The sequence below is a fragment of the Poecilia latipinna genome, unplaced genomic scaffold, assembly GCF_001443285.1.
Source record: "Poecilia latipinna isolate Pla-1442-1.1 unplaced genomic scaffold, P_latipinna-1.0 Scaffold369, whole genome shotgun sequence".
In the NCBI taxonomy this organism is placed as follows: domain Eukaryota; kingdom Metazoa; phylum Chordata; class Actinopteri; order Cyprinodontiformes; family Poeciliidae; genus Poecilia; species Poecilia latipinna.
Window position 1 is genome coordinate 58,296 of NW_015112985.1, and position 26,934 is coordinate 85,229.

General features: G+C 38.0%; 2 protein-coding genes and 1 long non-coding RNA gene across 9 annotated transcripts in view; 1 reads left to right on the forward strand and 2 right to left on the reverse strand.

The window, feature by feature from the left end:
- The window catches only part of LOC106949882 (neuronal membrane glycoprotein M6-b), a 33,782-nt gene extending 22,805 nt beyond the window's left edge, over positions 1 to 10,977 (reverse strand). Inside the window, exon 1 of the mRNA XM_015036422.1 lies at positions 10,954 to 10,977. Coding sequence (XP_014891908.1) covers positions 10,954 to 10,957 — 4 coding nt within the window. The 5' untranslated portion in view covers positions 10,958 to 10,977. The remainder of the gene's footprint in view (positions 1 to 10,953) is intronic.
- The window catches only part of LOC106949886 (uncharacterized), a 44,176-nt gene that overhangs the window by 16,257 nt on the left and 985 nt on the right, over positions 1 to 26,934 (forward strand). Inside the window, exons 1-12 of one of the 6 annotated variants that reach the window (XR_001425481.1) lie at positions 13,755 to 13,843; positions 17,326 to 17,449; positions 17,723 to 17,756; positions 18,682 to 20,063; positions 20,227 to 20,550; positions 21,499 to 21,634; positions 22,362 to 22,419; positions 22,504 to 23,159; positions 23,279 to 23,390; positions 23,576 to 23,899; positions 24,690 to 24,825; positions 26,802 to 26,850. This is a non-coding gene — a long non-coding RNA (uncharacterized LOC106949886). Of the gene's footprint in view, positions 1 to 13,754; positions 13,844 to 17,325; positions 17,450 to 17,722; positions 17,757 to 18,681; positions 20,064 to 20,226; positions 20,551 to 21,498; positions 21,635 to 22,361; positions 22,420 to 22,503; positions 23,160 to 23,278; positions 23,391 to 23,575; positions 23,900 to 24,689; positions 24,826 to 26,801; positions 26,851 to 26,934 lie in introns of those variants that run through there. The other 5 variants (XR_001425483.1, XR_001425482.1, XR_001425484.1 and 2 more) reach the window with 5 other exon arrangements.
- On the reverse strand, positions 11,648 to 14,116 carry gemin8 (gem (nuclear organelle) associated protein 8). Of its 2 annotated transcripts, none has more exons than XM_015036429.1 (3): positions 14,001 to 14,116; positions 12,359 to 12,689; positions 11,648 to 12,289 (listed from the first exon to the last, which is right to left on the reverse strand). In XM_015036429.1, the coding sequence occupies exons 2-3, from the start codon at positions 12,672 to 12,674 to the stop codon at positions 12,030 to 12,032; spliced, it is 576 nt and encodes a 191-aa protein (XP_014891915.1). In that variant the 5' UTR covers positions 12,675 to 12,689; positions 14,001 to 14,116; the 3' UTR covers positions 11,648 to 12,029. The 2 variants fall into 2 exon arrangements, with proteins under 2 accessions (XP_014891915.1, XP_014891914.1); XM_015036428.1 differs by lacking the exon at positions 14,001 to 14,116 and adding an exon at positions 13,772 to 13,821 and having other exon boundaries at positions 11,649 to 12,289.

Genomic DNA, 26,934 nt, shown 5'->3' on the forward strand with positions numbered 1-26,934 from the left:
TGGTCAAAAGTGGGTGTGGCGTGTTTACAGAATGAAATAAAGGATTAAAGGGAAAGGGAGATGGTGTGTGTGTATATGTGTGGGTCAGTTTCCATCACTCACCCTGTTTTCTAATACAAACATATCCTCAAACAATGGCACACCATCTGTCCTGAATCCTCTTAAATGAGGTTTTAATGCGGGCTCACGTGGTTCTGTTTCAGACAAAGCTCAGCCCACCGATGAGTCCAGGAAATCCCCCCCCCACCACCACCTTTCCCTCTCCTACACACACACACACACCAAACTGCAGACAGTGGTGGTCACACCGGCACCCCCCCACCAACCCTAACCCCTCTCCCCAAGACACTTTCACCCGGGAAAACATCAGACGCATGAATAGTTAACGTGACATATATGACATTTAGTGGCTCCGTTTACCCCTGGGGGCAGAAATCAACACCCACTCCGCTCCATATGTCTGTGAATCGAGGGGAGAGTCTCCTTTTGCACCAGCTTTTCTACTTCAAAGCTGTAGGGAAATACAATATGCCGACTAACAACCAACTCTCAACCAACCACGAAATAAGTGGGGAAAAATGCTAACCAGCACCGATAAGTACAATGTAGCGCTCCAGCTCCTTACATTAGCTTTGTCTCATTTTTAATGTGAGATTTTTCTGCTGTCCTTTTAAAGTCGAGCCTTAAAGCAAGCAGGTCAAGTTAAAGATGTAAACATGGAGGTTAAACTTCATGCTTTTTGCAAATGCTGGTGAGAAATCCGCCCCTCCTTGTTTCACTTTTGTTTTGTCCTTCAGCGTTGTAGCTGAACTGTTGATTCTTTTAACATTTCAATAATTTTTGTCCCCTGGCTGCATGCGTTTTAAGGAAAAACACAGCTTTTGTCGCCTGTTTGTAGTTCTAGTTCAGCATCCGTGGATTTTTCTGCAGAACTTAACTCTAACTCAAATTCATTTTTGCAAGTCCCACATCATGACAGCACCACCACCGTGCATGAAAGTGTTTTCTGGTTCAAAACCCCCACATTTGAGCCTAGAAACATAATTTTTTTTCTTTGCATGCAAATAGCTCACGTTCTGTCTTCTGTCACCAATAATAGAATATGTGAACTCCTAATAGGCTGTGAACTGAACTCAAAAAAAGGTGGTGGCTTTAAGGAGGATATTAAGAAAAGCATAGTGAGCTGCAACGATTTAGCTATCTGTATTTCAAGCTGATTAAATATTAATTTCTAACTGTGTAAATCAAACTATTGTCAGTTTCCCATCACTGAGGGTAATGTGATGACTACAAGACAGAAGCAGAAAAATGCTTTCTAAACCAATAACCCGGACAACATGATGCAGTTGGAGGTGTTGCACTTAAAAATCAAATGTTCTCATAAGTTACAATTTAAAACTACTCTGCTAAAAGTAAGGAAATTGTCCAGGAATTAGTTCATTATATTAATAAAATCTGTAGAGACAAAGATAGAAACAACGTTGGGAGTTGAAAAAGCTTTGCTTCTAGTCCCCTTTTATTACAGAACCCCCATAATCCCTCACTGGGTCACACAGATTAAGGACTTGTCCAGAAGATGAGATACAGAGCTCACTGGCACTCTTTTCCACCACGTTGTGTCACACACACAAACACACACACCCACACACACACACTCTGATCAGTCCTTGGACTTTAGCCCAACACTCCAACTATGCTGTACTGGCAGAATGCTGGTTGCTTATTCGTTTTTCTACCGTTTCTGTGGTTCCTTTTTTAATATTTCTGTTGCGTCGGTTTATAGATCAACTCACTGTGGTTAGCAGACTGTCCAGCTGCCGCGTTATTGACAGTAACGTTGCTACGATACAGAAAGTTAAAATTCATAGCTCTCTCTACCTTTAAATCCACTCTGAAGATGTATAGGTAATTGACATAAAGGTTCCAAAAAAGTTTTTAAATAACTTTTTATTGCAGCAGATGTAAAATACATCAAACGCAACAATTCCCAATAAAAAATTGGATTTTTAAAAATTGGTACACCATAATTTTCTGTTTCCATGGATTACAATATGCTGGATTTCAAAATGGGAAAGACAGGAAAACGTGTTTTGATCTTCTTAAGTCAGAAAATTGCCACTGTTTGCTAGATTTGCCAATTTCTACAATTGTTTTTAAGAGAGTAGCATTTTGAGGACATTATGAAGATCATTATGCCAGAGGAAATAAATATTTAATTGCATTAAATAAGAAACGCAATTAAAATCATGCATGAATAAATTTGTTCAGGCAATAAGTCATTAAAAAACATGCTGTGCCTCCATCTTCCTACCACTTCCTATTTTCTTCTTCGTGGTTTGCGCTGAAAAACCAAAAAACCTGAGTTTTCTTAAAATTGTCGTGTCACCATTAAGATAATTTATTTCCATAATTCTAATTTCTGCAACACAACTAATGATTAGGCTTTTTGCTAAAAAATGAGTGAATGTAAGGAAAATATTTCCAGCTCACAATTGAGGACAGTGAAGGACCTGCATTGCTGTAGGCTAGTTTCTCTTTAAAACGTCCTGCAACATTGTAATAGTGTTGCAATCAGGTAGTTTTTGCAATTAAATACTAGATAAAAATCTGCTGAACATTTAGGCATGTTTTGGCCTAAAATGAACAAATACATAAAGAAATGATTCTAAAAACACCCACTGGAAAAGAGAAGACCAAAGACTGGATAGAGGAACAGTCAAGGATCTCTTCTATGCACAAACGTCGTAGAAGACGTTAAAACAGCAAACAAATCGAAACTCTAAACAACTTAAAAGTAAGTCGATCTCTTCTTATTATCCAGATGGTTCACTAAAACCCCAAAACATCACCAAAATCGGCCTTTTGTGCCCCCTGGGTTCAGTACATATCTGCCCTAAATTGCACAGCAATCCATCCACACAGATAATCTTGACCAAAGATGCTAGCAGAATGAGCCGCGTCCCTCCTGCCGTGCTCTGCTTCATGAATGTATTGGTGGCAGTGATTTATCTTAGAGTCTTATTGGGACAAAATTAAAACCAGTTGAAGACTCTTCCTGGCCTGTTTGGACTGTAAACAGCCCGCCTGTTTGTTGGAGCATGTGGGCAAATGCCATTGTTTTGAATGCACACACATTTGGAAAGTCTCGTGCTCGGCAATGACCCCGCGCCACCAGCTGGGTTGCACTGAATCGCGTGTCACCAAGGGCACGCTAAGCGAGTTTTTGAACTTAAGAGGGAATTTCATCACACACTGCGATCCAGAAACATTCTTATCTGCGACTCTGAAAAGTCCATTCAATATTTCAGAGTAAAGTCATTTCTGACTGAGAAACAACTTCAGGCTCTCTGTGTTGCTGTGCAAGAACATCTGAGGAAAATTATTTCAACGACAGACTGCTGTGCAGGTTTACATCTGATGATTCAAAAGTAAAAGAAATGTGAAAAAACGTGTTTTATATCTCAATTTCCAGCTTTATTATTGCGATTTATCGCTCCTTTAATTTCATAATAAATGTCAAGCAATGTGAAATACAGCTAAAAATGTCAAATCAGGTTTCAGCAAAAGCTTGTTTAAGATTTAATGAATTATTATTTCCAGATTTCCACCTAAGCTCTCTAACCCACTCTCCCAATCGGTAACGGATTACATACATCACTTCCTGCTTCTGTTGCGTCTCCCCAGCCTCGCTACAGGCATCGCGTTGACCTTTAAACCGTCTTCCTGACACGACGCTCAAGTCCATTATGTGTCTTACTTGTCGGGTTATTCAGCTATGAGGTCAGAGATGGAAGCTTTTGGCTCCAGAGTCAGATTAGGCTGCAGTGAGGTCGAACTTTGAAGAGAGAGGCTGCTGGCCTCTTCGTGACCCGCAGTGTTTATTCAGCCATCCTCTGGGAGATACGTGTCTGCAGCTGCCTTCTGGGTTGATCTTAATTAGATGAGACTAAAGAAGTGCCAATGTTTTTTTTTTTCTTTTTTATTGCGCTTCAACTTATCGTTCCGTTGGTGTCACGCTGCAAATTACTGTAAGAATAAAGCTGTAACATCATGTTTTGCTGTAATTTTAGCATTAAATTTGAAGATGTAAACAACATGAGGATGTTTCTGGCAGCTGAAGTGTTAATTTTGATGGAGATTGTTGTTAATGTCTCCCACTATCGTTGCTGAAATAAGATTATTTAGGGAAAGCAGGCACCCAAACCAATTCTACGTAAAAAATATAACGTTGTCTTCATTATATTATGAATTACATATTATCAATAATCAGCTGAGTTCAATTTTACAATCTGCATCACGCCCAGTGGAGTACGGTGTGATAACTTTTTAATCTTTGTTTAGTGATCAAAGTATATTAAGTTCAACTTATAGTTGGCAGTAGCTTTATGTTGTTTTGTTTTCTCTTGTGGTGAAGTATCTTAAATAAATTCATCAATTGATATTCAAATTTAAAATGTTGTTGTTTCCTCGTAATTCAATAAAAAAAAAAAAATAAATAAAAAAAAAGGACCAAAAGGCATAAATATTGGAATATTTCTTTTGGAGGAACTGAATATTTAATAGTGTGTCCTTATACATTTTTTTTTTCAACCAACAAGGCTGAATGGTTTCTCTTAATATTTCTTATAAAATTTTATGGACGCTCCGCGAAAGTGTGCGTGAACATGCATAAGAAAACAAAACAAACAACAAAAACACTATCATCATCTCCTCTGATTATAATTTAATTTTTGACATTTCCCATACTTCCCGCTTCCCTTAAGAGACTGAACTTTGCTCGTCCTGCACTCACTTTTTATTATTTATTTGCCAATTGATAAATGCACGTCTGGATATCTAGATTAATCTGCGGCCATGACGATGATGATGATGATGACCCACTTTCATCCCCCTCCCTATCCCCTCAGCTATCGGTCGCCAAGGAGACGCTTCCCTCTCATCCCATCAGACGCTGATAAAGGTTAATCCATCTCAAAACACACACACACACACACACACACACACACACACACACACATTGACAACACATAATGTAAAGATTCCCGGATTATACAAACACTTAAAGATTCAGGTCAGGCTTGTTATGATGTGGAGTTTTTTTTTTTTTACAGAAACTCCTCTTTCTCCACTGTTTAATCGAAACTAGAAGTTTAAATGCAAAAATCATGCAAACCACGAAGTCGTCCTGCTCTGCCACACCTGTGTTCAGGATTTGCACGCGGAGTTTCTTTTTCATTTCCGCATCTTCGCCGAACGCCCACCGCTCTCTCCTGGAAGCAGGATCAACTCATACATGCAATTATTTTCTGACTGCAGTCAGCACGCACACCTACACACACACACACACACACACACACACACACACACAAACATAAAAACGCGCATGTGCTGCCTCCTACACCCCCAACCACCAACCCCCCCTAACAATTTCTATCCAACAAGCCGCTAATCCTGCTGGCCCAGATTCGGCCTGCGGTCTGCTCTGTTGCATGAATTCCTGCCGCCGCCATCCAAAAACACACACATTTATTTATTTATTTATTTATTTATTTATTTATTTATTTATTTATTTATTTATTTTTGCTTCAGACTTGTCTGCTTACGTCACACGACTCCATGCAGGAGTCACGTGATGCCTGGAGCTGCTGCACCTGTGACCTACTGTACAGAGATGCAGCAGCGTGGGATAAGAGCATGAGTCACTGTGGAGGAAATGCATCTTCATCTCCACCACCGTGATCATCATCATCATCATCATCAGCCCCCCCCCCCCCTCTCTACTGCCTGTGGGTCATACTATATTTATGTGATGTCTATTTTTCGCGCGCGTGGGCTTGTGAGAGAAGATGCATGACTGTTCGCATGTGCCCAGATTTGAAATAACGCCCACCCTCCGAGCGCTTTTGCATCTCCGCGTTGCCTCGGCAACAAGTCTATTTGGGAAAAAAAAGAGGAAAAAAAAGGTTGGTAGGGGATGAGGGGTGGAGGGTGGGGGTGGGGATCTGACGCATCTGATGGTCTGAGTTTGATGTTTTTCGCCAAAAAAAAAAAAAGAATGGAAACGAGAATTATATGGACCATCATATATGGACCGTCTGTTTTCCGCGAAATTATTTCACAACATAAGCGTTTTATGACATTTAGCAAAAAAGTTATTTTGTTTTATCTCCAATTATACCTGCAGGCTTATACTTCCAGTAATATTCAGATAGATGGCCTTTATCAAGTTGCTCCTCAATTCTGCATAGTTTTTGTCCTAATTCCGGCTGGATATCTATTAGCTCCTCTTGGCGGTAATGGCTGAGTTTACCTAAATTAGATGCTTTCCTGGCACTAGATAAATTAAAAATTGGTTTGAGGTCAAAGTGACTCCAACTGCTCATTTGTTAGCCTGGTTTTCCATTCCCAAAACCAGTTGTTGTGTGTGTTTTTTTTCTGGATCATTTTCCTGTTTTAATACCTGGTTTTGTCCAAGTTTTAGTCGTATATGTGGACAAAATGAGCCAGTATGAATATTTAGTTGATTTTGTGCACTCATGCGGTGGTAAATCAGCTTCACAGCATAATGCTACCACCACCATGCTTAACAGTTGGGTCAGAGTCCTTATGCTATTCGCATTCGATCAGTTATTGCAGGTATTTCCGTCTAACGTGACTCCAAATACTTCACTGAAAATGTGCCCATTTTTGTATTTTTCCAAAGAGCTTACTGAAAATATAAATCATAATGATAAAGAAGACTGTAAATGCTAAGTTCTGTGATTTCCATATAAATGCATATTAAGGTGTGTTTGGTGGTTAAACTTTTAAAAGAGGCAGTTATAAGAGTTTTTACTATTCATGGGGCTGCTTAATATTTACAACCTCTGAATCCAGGTACTAGTTTCACAATTCTTGTTTAAAATGAACTGCAGTTGTAGAATAGTATGGCAATCTTTCACCATTTCACCCTTAAAAACATAATATGTATCTGAAGATATGGGATTAGAAGCTCCAGACAATAAAAGGGTTAACAGGCATTAAGTGCGTTTTCCAGAAAGCAAAAAAATACCTAAGCTTCAGGTTTCGCTCTTTTAAAGGTTCTGTAAAAGTGATTAAATCCAGTCATAAAACAGGAAGATTATGCACAGATGCTGCAAATGTTGGTGCAGGAGAGGAAATCTTAACTTTGGCACGAGAAGAGAGAATAAGGCCTGCAGATGTGGAAGCATAAAAGTGAGAGAAAAGAATAAAAACCATGATTGATGCCCAAAATAGTACATAGTTGTCAGAAACACCAATAAAGCTATCAGCTGAAAAACCAGCAGAGGAGTCACAGTTTCATGACTCTCTCAGTACCTTTTAATGTATTTTTTTTTATCCTTTAATCAACCCGTCAGTAGGTATAACTACTCAGTTTATCTGGCTCTGCCCTCAGGTGGGTTTTAGAGCAGCAGGATGTCAGAAAAACATATTATTATGGATATATTGTGATTAAATTGTCTACAGTGAATCCACTTTTTCCAGTTTTTTTCTCCATCAAAATTTCCTCACTACTCCTTATGAATTGTAGCATCTAGTCCACTAGAACTACACTGTATATACTCAATAAATCCTTTCAAACAGGTATTTTCCATCACAAAATAAGAGCTAAAGTGGTGCCAGTTAGCAAAAACAAAAAAAAAAAAGAAACCGTGCAAACACATTAAATCAAACTATAGATTTTGCTCAATCGATTTTCTAAAATTCATTGATTATCTTCGGAATTATTTAAAATCTGGAGTTATTATTTTGTGTTTTAACTTGAGGGCTTGATGGCTTTATAGAGAAATACGAGTCACTCAATGACCGTCTATGTCTTTAGCATTAGTAGATGAAAAATTGACATGATTCATCCTTCTTTTCTGTAGTTTAGAGGTACATTTGTGATTGGTCAGAAAGTAATTAAAACAGTCGTTTTAAAAAAGTTAATTAATAGCACTTAAGTAGCATCCGAAAAATAATCTCTGGTGTTCCACAAGGCTTGGTAATGGTGTCTTAGTTACTTATAGTTTATGTAAATATTCAGTTTAACAAGTTAAAGTATTGCTTTTACTAATGATACGAGTTGATTTTATTCAGAGCAGGATGTGAAAAAAAAATACTATTAACTAGAGAAAATGAAAAAGAAAAGAAATTGAAGTTGGCATCAGCTGCAAACCCAAAACACTAACAATAAAAACAGATATACAGCTTTGCTAAGACTCTACTGCTGCTGCACAAATGCTTGTCTTTTTTTTTTTATCAGATCAGCAGATTGTTCCACTTTCTCTGTTTCTCCAGCTGAATGATCAAATTTTCCTTCAGCGTGTAGCGAGTCATTAAAAGAGAAGCTCTTTTTGAAGTCTGTCTGCTGACAGCCGCTACATCCAGTATCTCCCACTGCAAATCCGCTGGTGAGGATGCGTCCCTCCCCACCGCGACGCATAAAGCGGAGCAGAGACGAGCCGCGGCGAAATGAGAGAGCACAAAGAGCGAATTCACGGAGGAGGACACGCGGAGGGGGTGTCGGAAAGAATAACGATGAAGGCAACAAGCAGGGGGATGATGAGAGGAACAGACGAAAGACGAGATGATTATGACAGGCGAGCCGCGGTTTGGGAGTTGCAACGGGCCAAACGAGGAAGAAGTTCAGGGCAGCTTCCTGCAGAAAAACGGCCCCCAAAGTTCTCCGTGGCAGTAAATCATGTCGCCGGGCTACATCCTGTCTGTTCTCGAATTCGCACCAGCCTGAAGGCCATAAATGGGCCCGCTGCCTTATTGGAAACAGATGCTGTGGCCGTTACAGGGGTCAGGAATGGGACCGAGCTGGATGCTTTTGGTGTGATTTTTGGTTTCGAGTTAGGGAAAACAAACATGATGTTTCCTGAAACAATTACGGAAAAAAGAAAGTGCTGTTAATGCACCGTATGTTTGTTGTATCATCTGAATCAGGGGTGCAAAGTGCGGCCTATGGGCTCATAGTGGACCTCGGGGTGGTTTTGTGCGGTCGTTGAGGCTTGTTAAAATAGAAAATACTTGGGTTCAATGAAGTGTTTGTATCTTATTCAGCATGATTTTTACTTCAGTTTTATTTTTAAAATATCAAGCGACTTCAAATGTGGCCGTTCACTAAATTTGGCTAGCATTAGCTGCTAGCACCACACGTTGAAACTCGTTACCATCATTTTTACAACTCTCCATTTAATGTTCCTTTAGATTTTTCTAATTTAAAATCAAATATTGATTACTAAGCTTCAACAATTTAAAAACATAGTATTAGCAACTGAATAACTTATCCAACATGGCGGTGATAATGTGATGCTTACCTGATTTTTTTTTTCCTTCACTCTTTCTGTCACATTTAAGAGAACATGTTTTGACGTTGACACCAACAATTTGGTGTCAAAGCAAAACAATGTTCATATATAATACCAAATACAACAGGCTTGGATTTACAGGGACCTGAATGAGTTTCAGCCCAGACTGTAAATATTCCTCTGTTTATTTCGCTCGACTTTGTGTTTTTATGGTCAACAGTTAATCACCTGCGCCAAAGAGTAATTCATAAATGCCAAAGAATAACCAAAGAATAACCTTCATAAGTATGACGCAGTGAAAATGAAGTTACGTTCATTTTGACTTTGATGGATGTTTAAAAGCTACATTTTTGTAGAAATATTGAATAAGGCTTGCATACAATTTTTCTGCCCCCAGTTTTCTAATAAAAAACCAAACATTTTTAAGTACATAGTACAGTTTAGCCAAGATGGCGTCCAGAACCGTTGATTTTGGAAAGTGCACACATGCTTTTTACCTGTCAGTCATCTTGCTTGTTACGAGCTCATGCAGTCTGTTTAATCCACAAAGAGTGAGCTGATCACTCCCTCCTAATCCAATCAACATCAGCCCTCATGTGAATACCTGACATGGGGATGATGATGGAATGAATCTGAGCTGTTAGGTAATCTCAAATTTCGCCTCGTAATTCAAGAAATTCACCAAAATTAGTGGCATTTTTGTAAATATTCCCACATCAGTTGTGAGATTTTATTCTTGCAGCCGGCTTCACTTCCAGCTGGGGAATATATTTCCATTTTTCCTACACAAAAGCTTTTAACTGTGTGAGATTATTGATTTATTTTTGCTTAATCTGGATCTGCAAATGACCGAAAATTGTGTTTTAAAGTATAATTCGGATTATAATTAGTATTCTGGAGCCTATTTGCTCTGTGTTATTGCTAATAAATACATTTTTATACACTGATATTCCCTGTGACTTCACCTTTAATTCTGATTTTACATCAGTTATGGGACGTTCTGCTTCTTTAAGGAATTATTTCCTGACTTAATCAGTAAAATAACATTTTCATCTTCATCCTCTGCATTGTGCACACCAATTATTATATTGTTAGACTTCTAAGCAGCTGCTTGTGGAGCCTATGGCTGCTATAATGTGAAACATCCTTTTTTCTAACAACAAAGAATCCCTAGGGCAGTGTGTTGGTGCTCTTTTTTGTTTTATATTGTACAAAAATGCAGTAATATTCCATATAATATCTGATTTGGAGGGGATGCCCCTATTTCTGCATGCTAATGGAGCCTGGAATGTTTATTCCCAAGCTTAGGAAGTGACACAAACACACACAAACACACGCAGACACTGCGGGCTACACACAGTTTCTCTGCGGAACATACAAAATAATCTCATCCGCAGCCCTCGCTTTGACCCCATTCTGAGATAACGCACACAGATAAAGTGTGTCAATGTTGAGAACCGATAAATGCATCTAGTAAAATGTCAACATTTTTTTTTTGCACAAACACCACAGGAGTAAGGTGTGAAAACGGATCAGATTGGACACGCTTTGCACGTTTGGCGCACAACCTGTGAAGACTCCCGCAGCGTCCAACATGATGACCTGCATAAATATGAAGCTGAGTTAGTTCACTTACCCATGTCCGCCGCTCCCGTGGAAACTTTCCCTGAGACAAAAAGTGCCTGAGATGCTGTCCCACAGGTTGTCGCGGCGCACGCAAACAACTGGACGTCCCGTTTAGGGAATCGGGAGGAGGAGGAGGTGTGACGTCACCGCCAGAGGCCAGACATAGACCCAAACACTGAGACAAGAGTCCTGCTCCGGATTCACACGTCTCATCAAATACAGTAAGCCGTTAAATGCGAAAAATATACAATTTTATTTAAGGATTTACAGTTGCACATGCGCACTAATGCGCACCTCAAACAAGATGAACTGAATTTTATTTCATTGTAAATGTTGACTCCTCGTTTTTAACAGCGGACCATATTTCATTTAGTTAATGAAATATGTCCTATTTGATGTTTGTTGTGAATGGCGTATGCTCGCAAATGAACGATGTTATTAGTCCAATTTTGCTCAACCTTTTTCAGCGAAAAAGTACGACGCTGCTGTGGATTGGCAAAAAAAAGAAAAAGAAAAAAAAAGGTACATTTCAGCCGGAAAAAAAACTCGGAACTTTTGAGATTAATCTCAGAAATGTTCTAAAAACAAAAGGAAAAAAAAAAAAATCTTGGATATTTCAGAGAAAAACTCAAGAAACTTCGAGATAAGAAAACACTGAAAAAAATGTAAATGTTTGAGTTTCAAATAATTTTTTTATTTTTATTTCTGAGTTTCAATGTTCACCTTTTGTTTTCAGTCATGAAAACGCTGTGAAGCAACAACTACCTTTCATAAATGAAAACATTCATCATGCTAATGACGGAATGGAAAATGGAATCTAGAAATAAAAAAATATTTACTTGATACCATTTCTCTCTTTTTTTTTTACATGAATCCAGATCAGAAAAAAAACTAAATACCATGCAGTTCAAGACCCCATTGATCTAAAAATGAAAAAGGTGAAATTGTTTCAATATTTAGACATAAAACACTTTATTATTCACTAAATTTCTGTCAAAATACAAAAACAAAACAAAACACATGTCGGAAGACACATGGCTGCAAAGAGGCAGAGATGACAACTCTCCAGACCTTCCTGTGTGAAGGTCACAGCTTCAGCGGGATGACGGGCCAGTACTTGGGCTGCTTCAGGTCGCAGTTCCTGTCGAACACCAGCTGCATGGCCGCCTCCATGGCCATGATCTTGGCCGCGTCTTGGCCATACAGCTTCTTCATCTCAGCGGCCCGCCTCTCGCCCGGCCGCTCGGCAGGGGGCGCGGCGCTGCTGCGGCGGCCAACGGCGCGCAGGTCCTGGTCGGCTGGGACGTAGCTGTCCTGCTGCTCCGCCTCCAGCTCCTGCTGCCTCCCTGTAACGTATCGTCATTACTTCAGCCTTCATCTAAAGGAGTTGGAATTGACCTGTAACGTGGACGTACTCAGCTCCTCTCTGTGTCTCTCCGTGTGGGCAAAGTACTGCCGCAGCTCCTCGCTGATCTCCATGTTGCTGACGTCGCACTCGATGTCGCTGTCTGAGCTGCTTTCGTCTTCTGCGTGGTCGTTGTTGCTGCTGCTGCTGCTGCTGCGATCGCTCCCGCTGGCCTGCCAGTCGGCGTAGCGGCGCTGCTGTGCCAGGCCGTAAGCAGCCTCCCAGGCCTTCCTGTAGGCTCCCTGGTGCCTCCGGCGCCAGGCCATGGCCTGCCGGTAGTGCTGCCAGTAGCGGCTGTAGACAGGGCTGGAGAACCAGGACATCATAGCGCTGACGTCCTCCTGCAGAGAAACAAGACTTCTTATTTCTCCATTTACAACTCAATTAGGACGATTTAGTCAGGAGCTGCCTGGCTGCAGCTTTTTGTAGACTGCAACTGGTTTTAAGTTTTGGTCAGACATGAGTAGAGTGTCTTACAATAATCCAGACGAGACGAAACAAAAGCATATTAATTCAAATAAAATGTGCAGTTTTGAAACTTAGTAAGGAGGAAAAGAAATATAGAACTGGATATAATCTGCATAACAATGATGGGAGATGTCCTTAAAAGATTGCAGGATGAGACCAAGAAGGAGCAGATGGATCAAAAACACTAGTCCCAAAACAGATCCCTGTGGAACACCAGACTGGATGGGATTAGGATATCTAAGTTGATGCAGTGTGAGGGCAACCACAGCACAACAGATGCTGGTATTCTGTCCTGTTTAATCTTGGACTGACTCATAGATCAGGTCTGAGTGTCATAATTGAAAAATAATGAATTTGAAAATACATGCAGCATTCAAACAAAACTTTATAAACATCCGATTTTGAAAACTATACAAGAAAATCTGACTTTCTGCTAACAAAAGTGACTAAAGATGTGTGTGTACAGAAGCACTTGTATTGCAAATTTACTGAAAAATCTACTTTTTCTCCACACTCTGGCAGGATAAACAGAGAAACTGTTTTCTCGTTTTTTCTGGGTATAAAGAGCCATTTCAGGCCGTTTGGTCCTTTAACAACACAATTTCTCTTATCTGCTCAGAATTATTGTGTGGAAATGTGAATAGTTCATTATAAGTGATATGGTTTATGCTCATACTTGAGTATAAATGTAATTAGCACAGAATCTCTTCCATGAACTGTATTCTATCTTATTTCTTCTTCTGTTGTCCTAAATGTTGCTTTTTATTTCTGTAACGCTTTTCAGTTTTTGATTCTGCAAAGACTTGAGTATTCATTTAGCTCTGTGTTGTTTATGCTGTCATAATTCCTAAATGCTGCATTTTGCAGGAATAAAGCTGCAGAAACCCGAAGAGACTAAACAGGAAACCGTAAAGTACTACCAGGTGTCAGTAATTGACGCTAATTTAGCTCCTACCATGATTGACTGGACGCAGCTCTAACTCCAGTCCCTCCGCAGGTCTTCTTCTGTGTGGACAGAGATAAAACTGTAAGTAAATCTAACACTTTATTGTAACGCTACGTCCTGTGCGTCAAGGTCTCCAGCGATAACAAGACGTCGGCACGGCGCCGCTCTTCATATCATAAACATATTCAATAAACCCAATATTTTCATCTAAAGTTAACTCAGAACATCAACTGTTTACCCTTTACTGTTAGCGGCTCATGGTGCCGCCACATTGAAAATTTCCCAGCAGCCTTTGAGCGAAAGGAAAGTAACCCCCGGTTACCTGGCGTCCCCTTGCGGACATACTGCGAAGGTGTTTAATAGTAATAAATTGTGCAACATTTAGGCCTATATAATGTGTTTGTTATAGAAACTGGTTTAATGTTGGGTAATATTGACTGCCTTTTATGCTATTAAATCAATAATTTAGATTACCAAAACTCTCTTATTCATATGCTTCACCAGAGATTTTATTTGAAAGCTCCTAAAATAAAAAAATATGATTTCAAGATTGTAGTTTAAAAATGAAAATAAAGTTAAAGAAAATTGGCCTCTTTATAGATTCCTTTCTCTTCCTTAACAATAAGATGTTTCAGATCATTAATCATATTTTAATCACAGAGAAAACCTAAATGATTATTTAATTTATCGAGGGAAAATATCTAAAAGTGAAAATGTAACTGCCCTTTAAACCTAATAATTTTACATTAGCAATGTTGATTTCAAGTGTTAAACTCCTTGCAACAACATCTCAGCTTTCACATAGGATAAAGTTACTTTGGATTACTTATTTCCCTATTAAATAAAACCATCTGAAAATTTAGCAGTTGCTCAGTTTATCTTCAAATGTCTGTGTGGTGTGGATGCTAAATTTGTCATTGCTGCTTAAATCAAGCAGTTTAAGGTAAATATAGGGGAAAACAAAGTTAAATTTTCCCCTTTTAAACATTTGCATTTGATATTTGACGGATGTCTTCATATTTTGCTAACAGGATACAAACAGAGCAGCTTTGCTCAGCGTCTGAGTGCTGTAAGACTCGTTCTAGTGTATATGTGGGTCATACTTTGGCTTCAGGCTTCAAAGCTTTCAGAGGAAGTGAAGAGAGGCTTGCGTCTTCTCTGAACATGTTTTCTCCCTTCACGTAGGAATGTGTGTTTGTGTTGACAGTATAAAAAGGCAGACCTTAATAAATGGAAAAGCAGGGTTTTGCTTTGATTTTTATGTTACTGCTTGTTGCATGAGTAACAAATGCGCTCAAATCCTATTTTTGGTGAATACAAATAATTAATAATAATGTATTTTGGGGCGGTGACTCATATGATATTCAAAGTTTAGCTCTAAACAAGTTTTCTGTTGATTTAATCTTCCCAATAACCCACATTTTTGTGGATGAAACCTCATTCTGGACTTTATTTCAGTTTGATTCTTTGTTTTATCCTGATAAGATTCATGAAGTAGTGCCAGCCACGTGCTACTGTTCTTATCTAACTTTACTAGTACAGAGTAGTACAGGTTAAAAGCCGCAGTGCCCAAACCAAAGATTAAAACAGCAGATATTTTAAAGTATTTGCTTTTCACATTGCATTGCTTACCATCAGTTTCTTTTCATTCCTCATTCTGAATCAGTTTCATAATTCTGCTATGTTAGCGCGTGTAGCTCGGCGCAGCTGTAAAAGGTTGCATATTGTTGCGTGCCATCCATGTTTTTCCTATAAGTTGAAGCGTGGGAACCCCAAACCTATTCTGTTCACACCTCTGCATTGTAGTGTGAAACCACAACCTTCCTAGCTCACCACCTTGACCGCTCTGAGCATCTTCACCAGTCAGAGCTACGATACGAACAGTGTCGGCAGTCTCTGTGCTGCTCTGAGCCTTCAGGGTTCCACATCCCATAAATCTATGGCTGTTTCCGTTTTCACGAATCACTCCGCGTCTAAATCTTGCTTACAGTCCAGCTGAGGAACATACAAAAAAAGTGAAATATTTCTCTTTTTTTCCCCCTCTGTTTTTTTTTCTTTTACATAAAACAATAAAACATAAATGGTAAAATCCCCAAACTTCACAAATGGTTTCTGAATGTAGTTTCAGGGTCACACTTTGCAGTCAATCATTTTCACGTTACGTAGACAATGTGGGCAGGATGTATAGGAAGGTGTTAAACTGGCAGCTGACTCGTGCAACACATTTCTCCACTAGTAGGTGGAGAAACAACATGCAAACTTCATGTAAAGCTCAAGTGAAGTGATGAATGCTCAGAAAACGGCGGTCAGTCCACTAACTGAAAGATAAATTACAGAATAAGCCCCTGATGTAATAAGCTATGAGTTAAACCATGCTGGTTTTAGTTCCAGTTTTGATAATGTTGATATAACATTTCCCTTTCCTTGTTGGGAGCTGTATGTTTATTTTAAGCCTCAGCTTCTGTAAAAGAGAACATTTCTGGTCAGCTTTGACTATAACTTGACCTTAGGAAACATAACTGAAGGTGTTTATCAGGGATAACTCCTTGCTCCTCTTTAATTCCCTTTTTATTATCCATTTTATTCAGAAACTATGACCTAAGATAATACAAAAAAACTGTTTTCAGATGATTAATTCATTTACAAAGGAATAAAACCTGTCAAAATACAGCAGACCCTGTGTGAAAATCACTCCCTTCTGACACCATTTATTACCTGTGATTATTTGTATATTTACAGGCCACAACTGCTGAATCAAGAAATCGCTTAAAAATAACTTGTTTGACAGCAAGAAGTTGGCTAAAATAGGTGAAAACGTGACATCATCTAAAGACATTTAAGAACAAATGAGAAATATTAAGTCAGGAAAGTGTTATGAATCTATTTGTAATGCTTTGAGACTCCAAAGAAGTAGAGGAAAAACAATTATCCTCAACAAATTACGACTTTCTCCCTCTTTCTTCCTTTTTCATTCTAAAAACCCTCCATCATGGCTAAATGACCCATTACTCAAAGAAGAGCAGGAGCTCTATTTAAAGACGCTGAGAGTAGCTTAGAAAGTAGCAGTTTTGTTTTACTTCCTATTCAGCGGCGGTCAAAATGAGCTGATATGAATTCATTTTCGCTGTGTCGACCTTCGCCCTCCTGCTTGCAAACGTTCTGAAGAGTCGACTGACTGCAGAAGTGTTCAGTACTTTAGACCATCATGGATCTGGACAAACTGTGGCTTGTCATGCTGCTGCCTCTTTGTTTTTGTTTGGAGCCTGAAGGTACAAGAAAGGAGCTTTTACATATAACCTCTACGGACAAGTCTGTCTTTTCTTCATATTTCACCTGTTTTTCTTCGTATTTTAACTATTCATTATTTTGTTGACAAGTTGTTGTGCCGGATTTACTCCATTAATTCAAATTTTATGTTAATCATTAATTTTCTCGTTAATGGAGGCAATAATTACTTATTTTAAGACACTGTACAAACATGACATGCAAAAAATTATTTCTACCCTCCACTTGAAGTTAGTAGTGATCCACTTGTATTTTTCTTTGCTTTGATGCATCTCTAGCAGATGACGGCAGCTTTTCTCTGCTCAGAGTGATCAGTTGCATGGTGGCGGTCAGTGCTGCGGCTGGATTTACTGTCGTAGCCGCAGTGACACTTGGACTCACCCTGAGAAAAACACGCTGCAGGTGATTGTCAGCAAAACCGTTATCGGGTTTAAATCTATAAAACTGTAAGATATAAAATAAAAGGTGGACCGCAAGTTATTTTTGACTCATCTGGAGTAGAAATAAACATACAGAATTGATAATTTGGTACCTAGTCAATGGGCATAGGAGATAAAGTGAGACATTTTTAAATGTTATTTAAGGGTGCAATCAATTTTGTGTGCGGACAAGAATCTTTGTGACTTTGACGCTGATTTTATCGGTTTAACTCTGATTCTTTCTTTTTGTTTCCAGATGCTGCAGACAGTCTGAAAGTCTTGAACTAGACGTAAGTGAAGCTTCTTCTTTAAAATCTACATTTACTCCGAAATACTTCACTCGGAGATGTGCCGAATATTTCCTTTTCTGTTTTCGTATGTGTGTAGAGCGGCAGCAGAAACTTGCATTTCATTTCAGATCACTTAAATTTCTGAATAAATATCACATTTTTGGAAGCTTAACACAACGGCGTGTTAAGAATATTCACACCTTTTGAGCTTTTTCACATTTTGTGTTGCGAGAACCAAAACGTTTCATGTATTTTATTAGATATGCATGTCGTAGACCAACACAAAGTGGCGCCTTATTGTATTGGGGAAGAAAAATACAGCACAACTCTACCAGTGTTTAACATCAAAACTAACAGTTATACAACATTTTCCGATGGTTTATTGTATTAAAATGCATTTGTTTGGTGTGAAAGTGTAAAAAATTAAAAAGAGATGTTGACACTTTTGCAAAGTGTTCAATGCTCGTCTGCCACTGAAACAATCAACCTGAAACGTCTCAAACTATATAAATTTGTGATGTTTTCACACCATGGATGAGGCACAAGACATGAGACTAAAAACCACAAATCTTCTTGAACAGCTCAATGTGTTCTGACAATGAATTTAAAAAACTTGTGCTGATTGGAAAAGCTGTAAATCTGCCGTAAGTGGTTGTTAGTCACCTGTTGTTGATGTTTGAGGCCAAACAAAGTTTCAGGAGGTCAGTGGTGGCAGACAGGATGAGGGTGTAGAGTGACCTAAATAAAACCCGGGTTTCAGTTTGACTGCGGCTTCCTGATCACACTTACAGTACGTCGAGTGTCTCTCTGCCCAGCGTTAAGATGCAGGTCGCTGCTTTATGTTTTCAAAGGTTGACCCTTTTGTTGGATTTTTAAAAATAATTTGTGGACGTTTCTTAGCTTGAGCTTTTGTTGTCTTTAACAGGGTGAAAATGAAGGGGAGTACACCAGCCTTCAGCAGCCTGAGGGAGATTTCTACCAGACTACATCTCTGGTGAACCATCCGCATGTCGGCGCTCTGGGGAGGAAAAGTAAAAAGGCCTGTTTAGAAACTGAACAACAAACGGAGGACATCTATGAAAACCTGTAAAACAAAACAAATATTCTGTGATGAAAGAAAACTTCCAAAAAAAATCTGCTGATCTGGGAACATCTACCTGAGGATTTTACCTGTACAAGCATTTATAAATTACAATATTTTGTTTTTATTATCTTAACTGTATAAAGCTTCAATTTCTGCAGTGGTTTGTGATATGAGGCATATGGGTGGTTTCCCAGGGCAGCAGGAGAAAGAGGGCGCACAAGCATCACATTCATTCTTAACCATCTTTTCTGTTGCTTTTATTTGTGCTGCAAATGGTTTAGTATTTTTAGCTGCTTTCAGCAAGACCGCATTTTAATGTCCCAGAATTTAGATCATTTTCTCTATTTTAGGTTGTTTGGTACCAGAAGCTCCATACATGAAGCACAACTGACTAAAAACACACCATAAATAACTTAATAACTTATTATACTTTGTTTTACCCAATATACGTTTTGTGTTTTATGCTAAAAGAATTTTTTGTGTGCTGGATTTTTGGCAATATACTTGTACCTAAATAAAAAATCATAGTAGTATTGATACCGCAAATATCCTCACCTTTCAGTGTCATACAGGAGTGGAAAAAATAAATTAATTAATGCTGACCAAGATGCAGCTGATTTAAATCACTTCCCTCCTGAGATTCTTATTTAAGAAGTGAGACTGGAGCAGGGAACGATCATGGATCCCAACAGAAAGCAAATTTTAGTTGATACAGTCATTCAATTTGTTTTTGTTGTTAAAAATAGCAAAATAAGTTGACAGTAGGAGAGTTTACTATGTAAAATTAACACTAAAAAGTCTAGTTAGTCCAACTGTCTTCTCTTTTGTCAATCTGAGGTTTATCTATAAACGATGCTGAGCTTCAGGTCTCAGACAGGAATCCTGATGTATGTATCCCACGTTCTTTAGGTCTTTTTTAAAAATACATTTAATTTTTGATATTTTTTCTGTGCATTTGGATGCTTTTATACCTTTGAGGTGAAAGTTGAACTAAAGGTGATGTCTGCTTCCTTCTAAAGAGGCGTTTGCGGCTTGTATCTTTATAGAGTTAAAGAATCTGCGGTTTAGCTGCTGAGGTAAACTGCAGAGTGCCATGTAAACCATTCACGGTAAACAAGGAGCAGCAGAAACAGCTGCTATTATTGAAGCCTTGACCAGCATGAGTAGATACAGTCTGTGGTTTATTCTCCTGCTGCCGTTCACTTTTTGTTCCAATGACAAAGGTATGTACAAAAAAATGCTTTTATAGAATGTTTTTTTTTTTATTTCTTTTGAATATTCTCAGTTTAAAATAGCCACAAATAACAGACATATACAAACTCTAGTTTAATAGCTGATTTTTTTTATTTTTTATTTTTTATTTTTTTTTTGCCATTGTTTTTACAGAATATAATCTGGAGCCGGTGGTGAAAACCATCAGGAAAGATGAAGATTTGACTCCAGTTTGCAGCAATTCCACACAGAATCCAATCGGATTTGTTGTCTGTAGGATCAGACCAGTGAGGAGCAGAGAAGAAGAATGTCATCTAATCTATCGAGTGATGAGAGGCTTTGAGCAGGGATGTGACTCCAGGTTTTCACTCATGTTAATAAATCAGACAATGTTTCTCCGTCTGAAAAATTTAACACCAGAAAATAGTGGAAGCTACAGCTGTGAGTGCTCACGTCCTGGTGGAACATTTACTCTACAGCTCAACATCACTGTGGAAGGTAAAGAAATCATTTAGCTTTAAAAAACTAATAAATCAATATAAGTTTAATTCTAACATGATAAAGAATTACCAGTGAAATGACAGTGAACGGTGATGAGATGTTGAAGTGGTCAAACTTCATGTGGTCTGGTGTGTTTAAAGACAGGATTAAAAAACTAATTTTAGTTAGAAAACTAAACCCTTTCAGATTTGTTTTTAATATAAAATCACCATTTTTTTCCCTACATGTGGTTCTTTGTTGGGTATTAATATTTCTCAATGATCTAATTTTGAATTTCCTAGATTAAAAAAAAGATCCAGGGTTTTATGTATTTTGAAAATATTTACAGATTTTTTAGTGTTATTCTATTTTTATTTAGGTCTTAATTTTTTTTGTAAATGTGAGAATCAGTTGTGTGTGTTGTTTTTGTTGATATTAATGTATTAAATGCATGATCCTCTGTATTAAAAAAAACATTGGAATGGAGCAAATGTTACTTTTCCTCATGAGTGTACTCTCAGGTTTTTAGGAAAAAAAAAAAAACCTGACACACGAGGCACTTAAAGTGGCTTTGAGCTTAAAATTCTTCTCTAACCGGATACAAATCTGTTTACAGTTTTTAAAAAAAGAAAGAAAATCAAAACAAAAATATTAACAGATGAGTTCGATTTTTGATTTAACATGTCATCATATGTGGTAACAGTTTCCTCAGTATGCCTCAAAGCTACAGTGTTTTGTATTGTTTTGTCACAAAGGCCTTTCAAGCCCTTACTTCAAAGTAATCCACTACTTTGCATCATATTATTTAATTTCCAATAAAGTATATCGTAAGTTGTTTTAAATGAGACAATGAAAGAAGAAGTTAGAATGGTAGAAATACTTTACCGAGACAAAACTTAAGCAATGCATTGTGATTTCCAAAAGGTTGTTCACATATTTAATCCCTTTGACAATTATGTTTTTTAGATGATGAAGGCACCATTCCTCCTTCAGAAACAACTTTCCCTTCAACTTTAATCATCGTACTTATAGTTTTGGTGTTGATTGTTGTCATCCTGCTGGGAATCATTTCTGCATGTTGCTGCAGGAATAAACACAACAGGTAGGAGATCCATCTGGTTCTGTTCAGAAGTATAATTGTCATGTTAGTATAAGGGAATATCATGCATTTTGAAATTATGATTTATAGGAAGGTCTATTTTTGACCTTCTCTCCTCCTAAACACAAGTGAAAGAAACTTGGAACTTTATTTCTTGAAAATACTTGTAATATTGAAAGTGTCCAAGTCTGGGTTTAAAACTCAGCTCAGTTCGGACTCTATATGCTGACAGTTTATGTTGATAAACTCGTTGTGTCCTACTTGTGCTTCTGCATTTAGATTATCTGGGAAACGGTTTTGATGCAGCTCTCTGGACCAAAACGTTTTTGTCAGCATCAGTGTTTATATCCCCACTGGGATGAGCTGCTTTGGAGAGTACCACAGGGCTCTGTTCTCGGACCCTTGTGGTACCGCCCAGTAAAATAACTTCCATTTTGTTTTCATGGAATAGAATGGTCAGGATTTGAATGTTGATCCAAATTCATTATTATTGTTCTCTAAGCTTTTTCTTGTTGCTTTACCCGCTGCCTCTTAGAGATATATGATAAATAAATTTTTCTTTCATTCTTATGCAGATGACAGTCAGGTTAATTTTCCACTAAAATGCATTTCTGAGCACTTTGTCCTGTTGTCCAGTAGATTTTGTATTTCTAAGTTATTTTTGGCATGGAAAAAATATAACTCATTAGGGACAGCTTGTAATTTTATTATTTACATTTCTTTTTTGCAGAAGAAATCAACTAAAACTCCTGACTTGGAATGAACTGAACAGCACAGCATTGTACAAGGTAAAACACTGAATGAACTGATATGTTTGTCTTCTTTTAGTCTTGGTCTCACAATAGTTTTTCTTTTTCATTTGTTGCAAACAGGAAGCAGCAGTGGCTGAGCCGTACCTTAAACAGGAAGTGACAAGGCTTTATTTTAAAGTCAAAGTGACCTGTTGTCAAACCATAAACTAATGAAAGATTTCATACAGAGGATTTCTTCTCCTGCGTGTGATCAATGTTTACACTGTGCTTAAGAAGTACAAACATATATTTTTCTTTTCTTTTTTTTTTGCCACCAATTAGCAATTAGTAATCGTTTCTGAGCTAAGTAGACAGAAAAAAATGTTTCTTATAAAGTGAATGTTGCTACTCGTTAGCAAGACTGAACTGTCTCATTTATGTTTGGCAACTGATAATATCTTGATTTATGCAACACGCACCCACGTTACATAAATCAAAAATATAATAAAACTTTCCGTATCACTGATTTTTCTTGCCATTTTTCTTTTGATTGACCACTTCTTTAGCTTCGCCACAAGGGCAGCTATGGAAAATGTTATGCACTTCCCTTTTTCAGTGGGCCTATAACTAGATCTTCCTTTTGTGAGAACAAACACTTTGTCTGGCTCTGAGGTTTTGACTGCTGTTGCTGTAGACGAGTGCAAAGGGGCACAAGCCTGCTCAGTACGGCTCAGTTTGGTTGGTCGCTGCTGCGGAGGATACATAGATGAACTCGTCTGGCTCTGCTTTTGTTAAAGGTGAGACGATGTTTCATCTTTAACGCTGTTCATCTTAACCTGTCTCTGTTGGAAATTAGCTTTATGGTCATTTCTAATTGTTTAGTAAAATTAAATTTGCTTCATTTCTTCGCTTACAGGAACGAGCTGCAGCGTCTTTGTGGTTCATCGTAGGTAGTTTAAGCAGTATGTGGAGATGCACTTTGTGGTTTGTTTTACTTCTGCGGCTGACACTTTGCTCCAATGACAAAGGTAAAGCAAACACACAAAAAGTACTATACTATACCCCGAATTACAGAATTACAAAATAATCCATCTTTATTTCTGATGTTTAACAGAACCAAACAATGTTTTGTTTCCCTCATCTTCAAGCAATATGTGTTAAAAACACCAATAAATGCTGTTAAATAGCTGCTCTTTTCCAATTTTTATTACAGAATATAATCTGGAGCCGGTGGTGAAAACCATCAGGAAAGATGAAGATTTGACTCCAGTTTGCAGCAATTCAACACAGAATCCAATCGGATTTGTTGTCTGTAGGATCAGACCAGTGAGGAGCAGAGAAGAAGAATGTCATCTTATCTATCGAGTGATGAGAGGCTTTGAGCAGGGATGTGACTCCAGGTTTTCACTCATGTTAATAAATCAGACAATGTTTCTCCGTCTGAAAAATTTAACACCAGAAAATAATGGAAGCTACAGCTGTGAGTGCTCACGTCCTGGTGGAACATTTACTCTACAGCTCAACATCACTGTGGAAGGTAAGGAAGAAATTTATTTTGTTTAGAAACAACAATACGTTTTTGTCTAAAGCAGATTTACCACAATGAAAATAATAAAATAAATGCAGAGCAAAAGTTTATATTCTTGTTAAAGGATTCATCCGTCTTGAATTATTTCAGGATGAGAAGCACAGCTTCAAATGTCAGAGTTTGCTTTGGGATTTTAAGTGAAAGTCACCCCCATTTGAATAATGGAAAAATGTGTAAATTGGAAACTAACCCATTTTTAGCTTACACTGCCCATCATCCTGAACTGGGTGAATATGGCAGCGGCAGCATCATGCTTCTCTTCCCGGAAGGTAAATGCAGAACTATCCCACTATGAAATCTGTAAGAAGCTACAGAAGAGTTCAGTTTAGGGTTGGTGGTTCACGCTTTAACAGAACATCAATCCAAATCAAGCAGAAAAATAATAAAGTGGTTTAAAGTATAGTCATGTAGTAAAATGGCCCAGTCAAAGTCTATCCCATCTGACTGAGCTATTTTGCAAAGAGAACCAGACTTAAAATTTCAATCTCCAGATGTAGAAGGCCAGTAGAAACACAAGGTCGATCAACAAGTTTTAACTCGGAGGCGCTGAAACAAATACAGCCACTTTTAGAAAATTTTTAAAACCATATAGTCTTTTTCTTAATGATTATGTACTTATTTGCATCATCTAAGGTCCCAATAAAGTGTGTTGTTGTGCTTCAAATGTGTCGGTGATTAAAATGTAAAAAGGATAGAAATGATAGATGTTGGCATCTTTGACAATATATATTTTTTTTAGATGACGAAGACACCATCCCTCCTTCAGAAACAACTTTCCCTACAGCTCTAATTGCTTCATTTGGAGTTTGTGGATTAATCATCATCATCCTATTGGGAGTCATTTCTGGATGTATCTGCAGGAACAAATACCACAGGTAGATGAGTATGGTTTTTCTCAAAGGTTCATCCATCTTGTTAATATTATTGATTACTGTACATTTGGAAATTATAGTACGTAAGGGCAGCAGTTCCCCTATTTTTCAGCTTCCCTCCTCCAAGATGACAGTGAAAAGAAACTAGTGAGTCCAACTGTTAGCTGAGGAGATGGACAGTACTGGAAATGTCCCAGTTTTTGCTGTAGTTCTGACTTAACAACCTTCTCCAGATATTCTAACGGTTTTGGTTCAAACCTTTGGATTTCTAGTTGGTTTTCTGCATCAGCATCAATGATTTTATCTCCAGTGCTGCTTTTCTGCCTTCAGGGATACCACAAGGCTCCATTCTTGGGATATTGTGATTCCTCGCAGTGAGGTCTGGTCCATTCTGTTTACATGAAAAAGTTTATGCTTTAATAACTTTGCCTGTTTCACTGAGGCGTCCCGTAGCATTGAGGTAGAGTGGGCGCCTCATAAACAGAGGGTATAGTCATTGACACAACCGTTTTTGGCTTGATTCCCGACCTTGAGACCTTTGCTGCAAGTCTTCCCCCTTCGCTCTCTCTGCCTGGTGACCGTCAATAAAGGTCTCTAGTGCCATAAAAATCATTTTTAAAAACATATTTCCTTTCATCCTTATGCAGATAACATCAGGTTAATTTACCACTAAAAGTACATCACTCAGTGCCTTTTCCAACTTTTCCTTAATTGTGTGGTTGAAATTCGAAGACACATGGCTTTGAATCGTCAGAATTTGAATGAGAATAAGACTTAAGTCATGTCGTTTTGCCAGACGACACCGGAAGTATCTCTGGTCTTGCTTTATTTCTCTAATCTAGTTTGAGTAAATCATCATTCCATTATTAAACTTAATAGTCAGATAACCAGCGTTTGAAAATCCTGCTTTTTTTTTCAGTTGTAAAGCTTATCAAAACAAAATCTTGAAGTGTTAATCTATAGTTTTTGATCTCTGTAAGGGAGTACCACAAAGCTTCATTCTCAAACTGTTTTTTTGTATGATTGTTGTCTCTTAGTGATATTATCTTTAAACATAATATTCCCTCTAATTTTTATGCAGTTGATAGCCAGGTTTATTATCCACTCAGACATATTATCCTCTTTCCAACCTTTTCTTGACTTCCTGACGGACATAAATCCACACACTCAATTTAAGATTCTCATTTTAAGCATCCTTAATATTTAGCTTAAATCTTTCTAGAATTATGCACCCTTTAATTTGCTAAAGTTGTGAGATCAGTTTCTTCAACCTGCTCAAGATCACCGAATCAAACTCAAAGGTGAAACTTTTTTCTTCTGCAGGTTCAAACTGTGGATGGCTTTTCTGTTGCCTTTTAAGTGGGCGGATTTATTTACTCTTCAAAAACACACAGTTACTGTTGACTTTCTACCCAGTGTGTTATTTGTTTGTACCATATCAAAGGTTATCTTGTTTATGGCAACAACTATATTCCTGTTATTACACTAACGGTCTTGAAAACGGTCTCTCAATGCTTTTAGCTCGGTCTAGGTGATCTAGTTTTATAAATTAAAATTAAGTCATGCAAAATAGTAAGGCATCATTTACCAGTATATTGTTTTAATCTATCTGCTCATAATGCAGATGAAGTCAAATTGATGATTGCGGTTTTATGCAGTTTATGGGAAGGCAGGATGTTCATGTTTGACACATGGCACACTTCTCAATGACGGCAAAGCAAACACACTTTACCCTCTTAAGCAGGCATCCTGCTTCAGCAGCATGTAAGGTAAGGAGGGGAAAGTTTGAACAAACCGCAGGACCAAGAACACCCAAAAAAAAAATGCCCAAGATGTTGATCTGAGTGGAGAACACAGAGAAGATTTGTTGAGGTTTATTTGTCTCCACAAACACATCCACGCTTGTACGGAAGTTAATATTTTGACTGGAAATTGCCAAATGTACAATTTTTGATGAATAACTTTTGTTTGTCAATTAGAAGAAGAAGAAGAAGATGTGAAGTGACCATAACTCCTCATCCAAACACGGTACATTACATTGTAAATAATGACACCTAATGCAGTTTTTTTCATTTCTTACTTTACTCTGGATATTTTTTTTTTTTTTTTTTA

What these genes read in the sequence shown, in the direction of transcription:
- gemin8 (XM_015036428.1), bottom strand. An exon ending in GAGACACAGAGAGGAGCTGA is followed by an intron (nt 12,290 to 12,358) that starts GTACGTCCACGT and finishes GATACGTTACAG; the next exon opens with GGAGGCAGCAGGAGCTGGAG.